This window comes from Neomonachus schauinslandi, chromosome 10, assembly GCF_002201575.2.
Source record: "Neomonachus schauinslandi chromosome 10, ASM220157v2, whole genome shotgun sequence".
Taxonomy (NCBI): Eukaryota; Metazoa; Chordata; class Mammalia; order Carnivora; family Phocidae; genus Neomonachus; species Neomonachus schauinslandi.
In genome coordinates this window covers 116,295,363-116,307,690 of record NC_058412.1, presented here as the reverse complement: position 1 = coordinate 116,307,690, position 12,328 = coordinate 116,295,363, and the positions used below count along the sequence as shown (strand labels likewise).

The window sequence follows — 12,328 nt, the reverse complement described above, 5'->3', positions numbered from 1 at the left end:
ATGATCCTGGAGTCCCGGGATCGAGTCCCGCATCGGGCTCCCTGCTCAGCAGGGGGTCTGCTTCTCCCTCTGACCCTCCCCCCTCTCATGCTCTCTCTATCTCATTCTCTCTCAAATGAATAAATAAAATCTTAAAAAAAAAATATTGAACAGGGAAAGAGGAGGAAAAAGAGTACTGTGGTTGGGAGGCACAGGGGCTTTTTTTACATAGGGTGGTCAGGGAAAGTCTTCCTGATGAGGTGACAGTTGCAAAGAGGAGCTGGATATCTCTGGAGGAGAAGCTTTCAAGCAGAGAGAAGAGGAAATGCAAAGGCCTTGATTTTCTCCTGCAGCTAGTAAGCTGGTTGGTAAAGCAGTTTCCAAAGGGGACTTTATTCCCTTCTGTTTCAAGATGTCAGAAAGAGTCACAAGTCAAATTTTAAAGCTATCTTGATGATCCTAACTAATTTCCCAAATGTAGTTAGAATCAGTTAACTGTGTTCCCAGTAATGCTGAGATGTCCATTTAAAATGAATGTATTGTGGGGCACCTGGCTGGCTCAGTGGGTGGCACATGTGACTCTTGATCTGTGGGTTGTAAGCTTGAGTCCCACGGTGGGTGTAGAGATTACTTAAAAATAAAACCTGAAAGAAAAAAAAAAGAAAACGAATATATTGTTTCACCTCAGCTCACAAACCGCCTACCAGTACTTTCACACTGGTTCCGTGCCTTTGAGTAAAGTCTCAAGATAAGAGCCTGAAAAGTGTATATTGTACTTGGTGGAAATGCAAGCTGGTGCAGCCACTCTGGAAAACAGTATGGAGGTTCCTCAAAAGGTTAAAAACAGAGCTACCCTATGATCCAGGAATCACAATACTAGGTATTTACCCAAAGGAAACAAAAATACTAAATCAAAGGGATACATGCACCCTGATGTTTACAGCCTCACTATCATCAGTGGCCAAATTATGGGAAGAGCCCACACATTCGTTGACTGATGAATGGATAAAGAAGATGTGGTGTGGGGCGCCGGGGTGGCTCAGTCGTTAAGCGTCTGCCTTCGGCTCAGGTCATGATCCCGGGGTCCTGGGATCGAGCCCCGCATCGGGCTCCCTGCTCGGCGGGAAGTCTGCTTCTCCCTCTCCCTCTGACTGCTCCCCCTGCTTGTACTCTCTGTCAAATAAATAAACAAAATCTTAAATAAAAAAAAAAGAAGATGGGGTGCATATATATACACAATGGAATATTACTCAGCCATAAAAAGGATGACATCTTGCCATTTGCAAAGACGTGGATCGAGCTAGAGAGTATTATGCTAAGTGAAATAAGCCAGGCAGAGAAAGAAATACCATATGATTTCACTCTTATGTGGAATTTAAGAAACAAAACAAATGAACATGGTGGGGAGAGAGAGGAAAACCAAGAAACAGACGCTTAACTATAGAGCCCCAGGTGTTGTACGTAAGTGATGAATCACTAAATTCTACACCTTAAAGTAGTATTACACTCTTAACTAACAGGAATTTATTTTTTAAACACCGTATTTTTTGTTTGTTTTTAATTGTTTTAATGATTTTACTTATTTATTTGACAGAAAGAGAGAGAGAGAGAGCACAAGCAGGGGGAGCAGCAGAGGGAGAGGGAGAAGCAGGCTCCCCGCTGAGCAGGGAGCCCGATGTGGGGCTTGATCCCAGGACCCTGAGATCATGACCTGAGCCGAAGGCAGACGCTTAACCGACTGAGCCACCCAGGCGCCCCTAACTAACAGGAATTTAAATAAAAACTTGGAAAGAAGAAAAAATAAACTTCTGTGTAGAAGCAAAAAAAAAGTGTACAGTGTTGGGGAACTTCATGGTGGGGGTGGGGGCATCACTGATCCTGAGCCTTTTCAGTGTCTCTACAGGCAGACGTTTCAAGCATTCTCTGAGATGCTCCAGAGTTTGGTAGTAGAAGATCCACATTTGGAAAATCTTGACACCATTTTTAAGGTAAATAGGATATCAGAGAGGAGAAACTATTTCTATTAACTGGTGAAAGTGGAAGAAGAAAATGTGGAAGGATTAAGTTTTAAGAGACAGCAGAGGGGCGCCTGGGTGGCAGAGTTGGTTAAGTGTCTGACTCTTGATTTCAGCTCAGGTCATGATCTCGGGGTTGTGAGATCAAGCCCCTGGTCAGGCTCCATGCTCAGCAGGGAGTCTGCTTGAGATTCTCTCCCTCTCCCTCTGCCCCTCCCCCCACTTGCACACACTTCTCTCTCTCTCTAAAATAAATAAATATATCTTTAAAAAAAGAATAGCAGGGGCGCCTGGGTGGCTCAGTTGGTTAAGCGACTGCCTTCAGCTCGGGTCATGATCCCAGGGTCCTGGGATCGAGCCCCACATCGGGCTCCCTGCTCTGCGGGAAGCCTGCTTCTCCCTCTGCCACTCCCCCTGCTTGTGTTCCCTCTCTCGCTGTGTCTCTCTCTGTCAAATAAATAAATAAAATCTTAAAAAAAAAAAAAATAGCAAAGTAGTTGAGAGTATCAGCTATCAATTTTGCATCAGACTTGGCTTCAAATTCTGACTCTGTGCCATTCATGGGTTATAAATTCAGCAAAGAATGTAATCTCTCAGAGTCTTATTTCTTCACTTTTAAATTGAGGTAATAATTATGGTGAATATTGAATAAATGGCCTTCAGTTAGTGGTTTAATGGTTACTATTATTATTCCTTAAATTGCTATTGCTTACTACCATAGAATGGTTTCAATCAGTGGCCAGAGAACAGAGGCACCTCATGAGTGAGTAAATAGGCAGGTGCCTACCAGGCAGGATTCAAGGTCATTAATAACCGCCTGTCCCCACCTGTACCCATTCCAGCATATGCCATTCTATCATTAGGGATTTGTTCATTGGAGCGCATTCACTGCAGTTCAAGCGTCTTACTCTCTTGCCCCTTTTTAAGATGCAGATATCCCAGAAAGGAATAACCCTTTAAACTATTATTAATCATCTGTGCCTAAGTGTAGATGGACATTTATCTTTGCCACAACTGACCTTAACATTATTTCTCATTCCTCTTCTATTTGTACATCAACACTCCAGCCAGATTGGGTTTCTCCCCTTTATCCAGTTGTGCCTTGTACTTTCCTGTGTTGGCAGCTTAATTCAAGTTTTTTCTTCTACTGAAAATCCCACCTCTTTTTTTTTTTTTTGGCCACATGGGGCCATAAAATGTCACCTTTTTTATGAAGCTCCTACTGGTGAATGTTATCTTCTCCAGGAATCCCTCCCTGACTGTTACAGGCAGATGCAATTTCTCCATCCTCAGTGTTTTTTAATAGCATGACATTGATTTTCTTTCCTTCCAAAGGAAGAGAATAGGATAAATAATTGAAGAAAGTGGGATGAAGGGAAAATAAATCTAGAAAGTAAGCCTCTTTGGAAGCCAGCCCACCTGATCCCAAATCTTTTGCCTTATTTGCCTTCCCACCACTTTCATTTCCTACCCAAACTGGCTTATCATTTAGGAAGACGTTTTCGATATAGTAGTGACCTGTGAACCTTCTCTCTCCACGTTTTGTTCAAAGCAGAATGAAGGTCTTATCCCAAATCTTCCTGGTAAACCATTTAGGCTTCCTTTATTTTTCACAGCAAATGGACCCCTGGTTACAATCAACCAAAGACCATGAGCGGGAACGGGCCACAGCCAGCATGGCTCAAGTACTAAAGTGCTTATCCAGACATCTCAGCCTGAAGGTAAGCAGCCCTTCAGTCACACAGGAAGAAGGATCCAAAGCCATTCTATTACTGCCTATTTCCCCTCCAGTGTATGACCCTGAACTGATGATTCAGTTGATGCCCCATGTAATACCATAGCACTTAGCATTATTCACATGTCTGCCCCTCTAAAATTTGAGCAGTTTGAGGCTAGGTACTATGTTTATTAATCTTGCATCCCTGTTGCTTAACACAACAGCTGGAACATAACAATACAGTAAATATTTTTGAATGAAGGAAGGAAGGAATAAGTGTGACCTGAAAATATCTGAGGGTCCACAGTGACTTAGACTCTCTGCAGTGTTATATTTCAAGTAATAAAGTCCAGCAGCAAATGTAAATAAATCAATTTAAATATCTCCCAGCATCTCACAGAGAAAGGTTCTGTGGCTTCTCTTTTAAATCCTCTCATTTGGGGGCACCTGGGTGGCTCAGTCATTAAGCATCTGCCTTCGGCTCAGGTCATGATCCCGGGGTCCTGGGATCGAGCCCCACATCGGGCTCCCTGCTCCGCGGGAAGCCTGCTTCTCCCTCTCCCACTCCCCCTGCTCATGGTCCCTCTCTCGCTGTGTCTCTGTCTGTCAAATAAATAAATAAAATCTTTAAAAAACAAATAAATAAATAAATAAATCCTCTCATTTGTCTCTTTCACTCTCTCACTTTTCAGTTCTTCTGAATGTTCCCGCATACGTTCTGAAAGGAGTTCCTCAAAACCAAGGTCCTCCTCCCTCTATCTACTCCTTTCTTCATCTGTGAATCTCTTTCCTCTTTCCTAGTAGATCTTCCAGGCACTAGAGCTTCTCCTGTTTTCCAGCCATCATTTCTCCAGTCTGCATAATAAGGCAGAATTGGAAGAAAAGTTTGTGGGGTAGGAATTCTAGGTCCTAATGCTAATTTTCCTTAAGGGAATTTGTCCTTGATATGAATATTCTAACAGTCATGCTTATTAAAAGGATGGCATCAGGGCGCCTGGGTGGCTCAGTCAGTTAAGCGTCTGCCTTCGGCTCAGGTCATGATCCCAGGTCCTGGGATCGAGCCCCGCATCGGGCTTCCTGCTCAGCGGGGAGTCTGCTTCTCCCTCTCCCCCTGCTTGTGTTCCCTCTCTCACTGTCTCTCTCTCTGTCAAATAAATAAATAAAATCTTTTAAAAAATAAATAAATAAAAAATAAAAATTAAAAAAAAGGATGGCATCCCACTAACTTTCTCATTTCTCCCATTGGAAGTACATCTAAACTTTCCACCTCCTTACTGAAGTAAATTCAGTCCCTCAAACTATGCTACTTCCTTTTTTCTCTCTTTAGTCAATGAAAACAAGTAACTTCTAGCCATCACTGACTACCCTATTATTCCATCATCACATTGTTCTTCCTTCTACATTCTTCCACCTCTAATGTTGGCTGCAGACTAAAGAAGAGTTTCACATGACTCCCTCTTATACACAATCTCTCTCTAGGCCCTGAAGATCTTCCTTAGAGTTTTCTTCCTAGGGAGAACTGATAATATAAGGGTGCTAAACCTAGGTGCCATTGGAGTGTGTGAACATCTGGAAAGCAGTAGGCAGAATTTTGTGTGATGTAGTCTTCTGGAGCTTTCTGGAAGGCCCATAGCTTTTCTTAAATCAACTTAATTGAGTTGTTCTTATCATCCAGAGATAGTCAGTATTCACAATTTTATTTATTCCTTCTGAGAACGTTTGTGCATGAGTGTGCACTTTAGTTCCTTTTAGATCTCCACATGTGGCCAGAGTTATCATCTTGAAACCCATGTCACTCTTTTGCTCCAATGATTTCCAGCGGTTCCTAGAATACAAGATCTTGTATGATCTAGTTCCTGCCTTCCTCCTTGCACTCCCTGATGTACTCCAGCGACACTGGCCTCCTTTCTATTCCTTACCATATAAAGCTCTTCCTGCCTCATGGCCTTTGCACTTACTATTTCCTCTGCTTGGAATGACCTTCCCCAACTCTTTTTTTTTTTTTTAAGATTATATTTATTTATTTGAGAGAGAGAGAAAATGAGAGAGAGAGAGCACGAGAGGGAAGAGGGCAGAGGGGGAAGCAGACCCCCCGCTGAGCAGGGAGCCCGATGCGGGACTCGATCCCGGGACTCCAGGATCATGACCCGAGCCAAAGGCAGTCGCTCAACCAACTGAGCCACCCAGGCGCCCTTCCCCAACTCTTCACATAGCTAACTCCTCCTCATTCTTTAGTGCTTGGTTCAAATGCTTCCACCTCAAAAAGGCCTTTGCTTACAAATAGATCTATGCTTATGCTCTGTCTCATCACTCTCTCTCCTTCCTAGGGCTTCTTAGGATGAGGTTATCTTGTTTGATTGTTTCTTTATTGACTTATTGTCTGTTTTTCTCTTAGAGATTGTAAATTCCATGGGTGGTTATGCTTGTCTTGTTCACCGTAACATCCCTGGTGCCTAGCACAGAATATGTCACATAGGAGATTCAATAAATGTGAGTCAGCTCACGTCCCTTCTCTGTTCAAAACTCTCTAATGGCTTCCCATTTCACACAGAAAAAATCCAAAATCCTTACAATATTCTCTAAGTTGCCGTACCATCTACCTCATCTACCTCCTATTTCTTTTGCTCTTGTTTGCTACTTTCTCTGCCTGGAATGCTTGTCTCCCAGATCTCTACGTGTCTCCATCCCTCATTTCAACATTAGTGAGGTCTTCCCTCGTCATTCTAAAACAGCAATTCCTGTCTTTTTTCTGTGCATTCTTTTCTCACCACAGTGTTTTTGACCATTTAGTATATAATACGTTTTATTTCTTTGCTATTTTGTGTTCCTGCAACTAGAATATCACCTCCATGACCAGGGATGTTGTCTTTTGTCCACAGCTTGTATCCCCCATGTCAGTCACAGTGCTGCGGCCAGAAGTGTTGTTCTCATAACCGTTCCCAGTTCATAAGTGACGCTCAGTCCTCTTGATGGGATGAATGGTTATGTCAGTGAATGGAAGACATGGCACAGCTTTGTGCAGGTGTTGCTGTGTTGACTGTAAAGAGGTGAAACAGGCTGCTCTTCAAAATATCTCAGTCCATTTTTCTAAAGAGCCGCAGAAGAAATTTCTCTTTGCTTCAGTGAATCCCAGGAACAGTTGTGCTTCCTCTGCATGGGTATTTGCTGCTGATCTTAAGGGCAGTGTGAATCATATTATATGGGACATAGTGTGTACCTCCACATTAGCCCTGAGAAAGTTCCGAGCCTAGCTCTGTGGCCTACCTTGAGCAAATGATTATGCATTCTGCATGCTAACCAAATTCATAACATTTATTTTTGCTACTTTCATTTTCTAACTTGTCTTTGTTGATTTACTTTTTACTTTTTTAATTTACTTTTTTCATTATTTATTTTAAATTATATTTTTTCCATAATAAGGCAAAATATCAATAAACAAATTTTTTTTAAAGATTTTTATTTATTTATCCGACAGAGAGAGACACAGGGAGAGCAGGATCACAAGCAGGGGGAGAGGGAGAGGGAGAAGCAGGCTTCCCACTGAGCAGGGAGCCTGACGTGGGGCTCGATCCCAGGATCCTGGGATCATGACCTGAGCCAAAGGCAGACGCTTAACGACTGAGCCACCCAGGCGCCCCTAAACAAATTTTTTAAATTGTATTAAATGGTGCACCTCAACTTCGCATCCAGCTTTTTCACTTAGCAGACTAGCACATTTTCCCACCTTTTTATAAATTCCTAGGATACTTGATTCCTAATGGTTTATTCATAGAGTGGTTGTACCATAGTTCTCTTTACTATTGGGCAATGATTTCCAATATGTGACCTTTAAAAACAGTACTAGAAAGAACATCTTTTTTTTTTTCTTCATTTTTTTAAAAGATTTTATTTACTTATTTGACAGAGAGGCAGAGCACAAGCAGGGGGAGCAGCGCAGAGGGAGAGGGAGAAGCAGGCTCCCTGCTATGCACAGTGTCCTATGTGGAGCTTGATCCCAGGACACTGGGATCATGACCTGAGTAGAAGGCAGACACTTAACTGACTGAGCCACGTAGGCGCCCCTATTTATTTTTCATTTTTATAAAAATGTGTTTTATTTTAAAACACGTCTATAAAAGTAGAAATCACATAAAAATACAGATTACTCTGGCATGTTAGCAAAATAGCTTCTGGCTGGACTTGAGCATAGAAGTACTCTATGTTTGAGGGTATCTAGAAATCACAGCCCAACTGGATCCTATCATCAGCCCTTGTCACTAATCTGTAAACAATAATTTCATGTAGTTAAATTTAGCACTTTTTAACTAGTACAAAATCGAAACATAATCGTTTCCTATATAACACCACTTTAAAATGTTCTTTCTTAGGTCTGAGCAGATAAGGGCACCATTGTTTCTAACATTTGAAAAACCTGATTTAAAAACAGTGTTGGGCGCCTAGGTGGCTCAGTTGGTTAAGCGACTGCCTTCGGCTCAGGTCATGATCCTGGAGTCCCGGGATCGAGTCCCACATCAGGGTCCCTGCTCAGCAAGGAGTCTGCTTCTCCCTCTGACCCTCTTCCCTCTCATGCTCTCTCTCATTCTCTCTCTCTCAAATAAATAAATAAAATCTTTAAAAAAAAAAAAAACAATGTTAATAGAAATAACAGGTTTTAGCTTTTTTGTTCCATTTGGAACATATGGGAAGGTCATCAATTTATTTTTATTTTTTTTAAGATTTTATTTATTTATTTATTTGACAGAGAGACAGTGAGAACAGGAACACAAGCAGTGGGAGAGGGAGAAGCAGGCTTCCCATGGAGCAGGGAACCCGATGCGGGGCTCGATCCCAGGACCTGGGATCATGACCTGAGCCGAAGGCAGACACTTAACGACTGAGCCACACAGGCACCCCAGAAGGTCATCAATTTAAACAAGAAATTAGTGTTTCGCGTTTTTTTTTTAAAGTAGAATTTAATCCTTTTAGAATGAACATCTTTTTCATTTTTCAGATTGCTGATTTAGGTTAGACTTTGTCCTATTTAATACCATCTGATGGACACAGTGTATCTACACCTGTTAAATGTTTACCCTAAAGAGATCCAAGGGCTGAATGTGACTCTTGCACTTTCCTGAGTAGGGGGTAGAAATGGAATTACTTCTCAAGAATTCAAATCTAAGGCATAAAATGCACCTGTATGCTAATGGCATTTTTTCTTTTTCTTCCTAACTAGCTTCCACTGCGATTCCAAAGGCTTGGGCACCGAGTGGCTCTGCTGGCGCTACTGTGTGGGGACCCAGTGAAGGAGGTAGCGGAGGAGGCCGCGGCGGGCACGCACTACCTGCTGCATATCACCCTAAGGCTGAAGTGTAAGGTGCTGCTGAAGGCAGCGAGGCCCCGAGTCAGTCCTCTAGCGCAGTGCAAGCACCAGCCCTCTTTGTGCCCTCATTCCCCACCTTCTAGAAAGACTTCTTACGGTGGTTTATAAAAAGAAAGGTACATAGTCCGCAGGCAGAGATGAAGCAACACTGACTTAATGATCAAAATCAGGAACTGGATCACGCCCATCAGTGTTGGCCATCTGCATGGCCATGGAGTTGGAGCAGCTAAACACGTGGCCCTGTGGACAAACTGGAGTGATTAGTTTGGTCAGAAGTGGAAGAAGTTCTTGCCATCATTTGGGCCTTCATTTATTTATTTATCCCATAAATGTTTTCTGAGTGCTTACTCAGGATCTAAGAGTAACCAGAACACAAGTGGTCCAATCCTTACATACCATGTAGTCTAGTGGGGGAATCAAACAATCAAAGAATCAGCAAATAACTCTGTTATTATAAACCAAGATAAGTGCTAAAGGGGAATTGCAGGGGCCATGAGGAAGAATCCCATCTAGTTGTGGGGTTCAGAAAAGGCCTCTCTTGGGGCGCCTGGGTGGCTCAGTCGTTAAGCGTCTGCCTTCGGCTCAGGTCATGATCTCAGGGTCCTGGGATCGAGCCCCACATCGGGCTCCCTGCTCGGCGGGAAGCCTGCTTCTCCCTCTCCCACTCCCCCTGCTTGTGTTCCCTCTCTCGCTGTCTCTCTCTGTGTCAAATAAATAAATAAAATTTAAAAAAAAAAAAAAAGAAAGAAAAGGCCTCTCTGAAGATAACCTGAAAAATAAGAAACATTAGCCAGGTAAAGATGTAAGAAGAGCATATTGAGCAGTGGGAGAAGGAGGTATGAACTTGAGGAGTTTGAAAAATAGAAAGAGGGCCACTGTGGTCAAAGAATGAACCATTGCTCCCCCCCCCGCCCCAAGAGAGACTTTAGAAGATATCTATCCCAGGGCGCCTGGGTGGCTCAGTTGGTTAAGCGACTGCCTTCGGCTCAGGTCATGATCCTGGAGTCCCGGGATCGAGTCCCGCATCGGGCTCCCTGCTCAGCAGGGGGTCTGCTTCTCCCTCTGCCCCCTTCCCTCTCGTGCTCTCTGTCTCTCATTCTCTCTCTCAAATAAATAAATAAAATCTTTAAAAAAAAAAAAGAAGAAGAAGATATCTAGCCCAGTGTCCCGCCAGCGTTTGCATCTCAGTCTAATCTACCCCCACCAAGTAGTTGCCCTGCCTGGGCTTCTTCATCCCAAGGAAGCTCTGTGCTTCCCAAAATGGCCATTGCATCTCTGGGCAGCTCTGAGTATGAGGACTGTCTACCAAGACATATAGCCAAGGAAATACAACTGATGATTCATTCAACAAATATTTATGAAGCACTTACTGTCCTAGGGGTACCTTGGTGAACAAGAAAGACGAAGTCCCAGAACACTTCATCTAAAACTAATGATGTAATGTATGGGGATTAACATAAGAATAAAAAAAAAAAGCAAACAACACAACACAATATGAAACAAAATAAAAACACATAAGCAGCAAAAAAAAAAAAAAAAAAGACGAAGTCCCTTCCCCCAGGTTTATTTTCCAGTTGAAGAGACAGTATCCTCAACCAAGCACTCAAAGACTTCCCATAAATAAATTTCCAACAAACATGAGTCACACGCAACATGAAAACAAAGCACTGTGAGGGAGTATTGACAGACTCATTAATCAGCAAAACTAGACACAGAAAGAGTTCTGACATCAGAATTATCAGACACTGCAAAACTGTATGATTTTTTATGGGGACCTAAGCTTCATAACGAAACCCCTCAAAAGTCCTCACCAGTGGCAGAATGGTTTGGCATGGTTATACTTCCAAATCACTCAAAAGTTCTGTTCTTACAAAAAGCGCTTTTCTTTTTCTTTCAGACTTTTTAATATATTGTCCGACAACAGAGGGGGAAAAAATCAGCCTTCAGATTAACACACACTCCATACCCCAGGCATTTTTATCCAAGTAAGAAAGATAAGAGGAATGAGATCTTAGGATTCACTTCAACCTTGGGATTGACCAGACTTGCAAAATCAAGAAAAAAGAAATAAGCCAGAAAGTAATATTTCATGTTTCCTTCTCAGATATCAGTTATGACAAAAATCACCCAAGCTTGAGAAGAGCAATGAAAAAGTGTCGAGAACTCCTAGAACTCTACAGTATTAAACGGTTCTACAGTTGTCCCTTCAAAATTGCCCAGGTAATCAGAATGACTAAAATTATAAAGACAACTTGAAATGCTGGAGAGGATGGGAAATCACCGGAAGTCTCATACATTTTGTCATGAGAATGTAAATTGGTAAAACCGCTTTGGGAAAAGTTCTTGCAATTTCTTATAAAACTAAACATAAGATTGCCCAGAGAATTTGCTCCCTAAACATTCTATAGTTTGGAGACGAGGCACCATGGTTGTGACTCTTGTACATCTTGTTCTATTAGTGTAATGGTTTAGATCAATCTGTCAGTGGGCCCAGTATCACTGTTTAAATCTCTCTTCAGACAAGCTCTGCTCCCATTGATTGCTCTCCTAACCTTAGCTAGCTTCTTGCAAGTGTAAACTCTTGTCCAAAAAGGAACTGCTAAAAACAAACAAACAAACAAACAAGCAAAACAAAAAAAGGAGCTTTTAGAGGCTGGTAGTTGATCTGACAAACCATACGCTTTTTAATTAATATATGTATTCATTATTCAACAAATACTTAAGCATCTACTAGCTACCCAGCATTCTGTTAGGGGCTGGGGGAAAAAAGAAAACCTACAAATTTTACTCAAGTAGGGTCTAAGGTGTCAGGCAGTTTAAATTCTCTGTGCGTCTGTTTCCTTATCTATACAGAGGATCTGTAAAAATTGGGTTGTAAGGGTTAAACGAGATATTGTATGAAAATGCTTTGCTTAGTGCCTGTCATACAGTAAGTGCCCAGTAAATTATACCTGTTATAATCATGTGAAGGACCTTATACACTGCCAAGTACCATGAGAAGCAGAATGAAACATTCTTTTAATGTATTTTCTCCAGCCAAGGTATTTTAGCTATGGCTGGGACCCTTTGAGCTATAGAGCACTAAGGCCTTTCCTTTAGTCCTGTTCCTATTAAAAAAAGTGTGACTCTTTCTGAGGATCTCAGTAATGAAACCTCTTTCTAAAAATCAGAACTGTAAAAAGCCATGCACAGACCCTAGTTGGCATTTGGGTTGCTTCTAGTTCTTTACTTTTGTAAACAAGACAGAAATAACAGCCT

At 42.1% G+C, this 12,328-nt stretch overlaps 1 protein-coding gene across 1 annotated transcript in view; it reads left to right on the top strand.

The window, feature by feature from the left end:
- Positions 1 to 12,328, top strand: part of MROH8 (maestro heat like repeat family member 8) — a 58,284-nt gene that overhangs the window by 19,420 nt on the left and 26,536 nt on the right. Inside the window, exons 7-10 of the mRNA XM_044919040.1 lie at positions 1,872 to 1,967; positions 3,611 to 3,715; positions 8,924 to 9,059; positions 11,175 to 11,290. Coding sequence (XP_044774975.1) covers positions 1,872 to 1,967; positions 3,611 to 3,715; positions 8,924 to 9,059; positions 11,175 to 11,290 — 453 coding nt within the window. The remainder of the gene's footprint in view (positions 1 to 1,871; positions 1,968 to 3,610; positions 3,716 to 8,923; positions 9,060 to 11,174; positions 11,291 to 12,328) is intronic.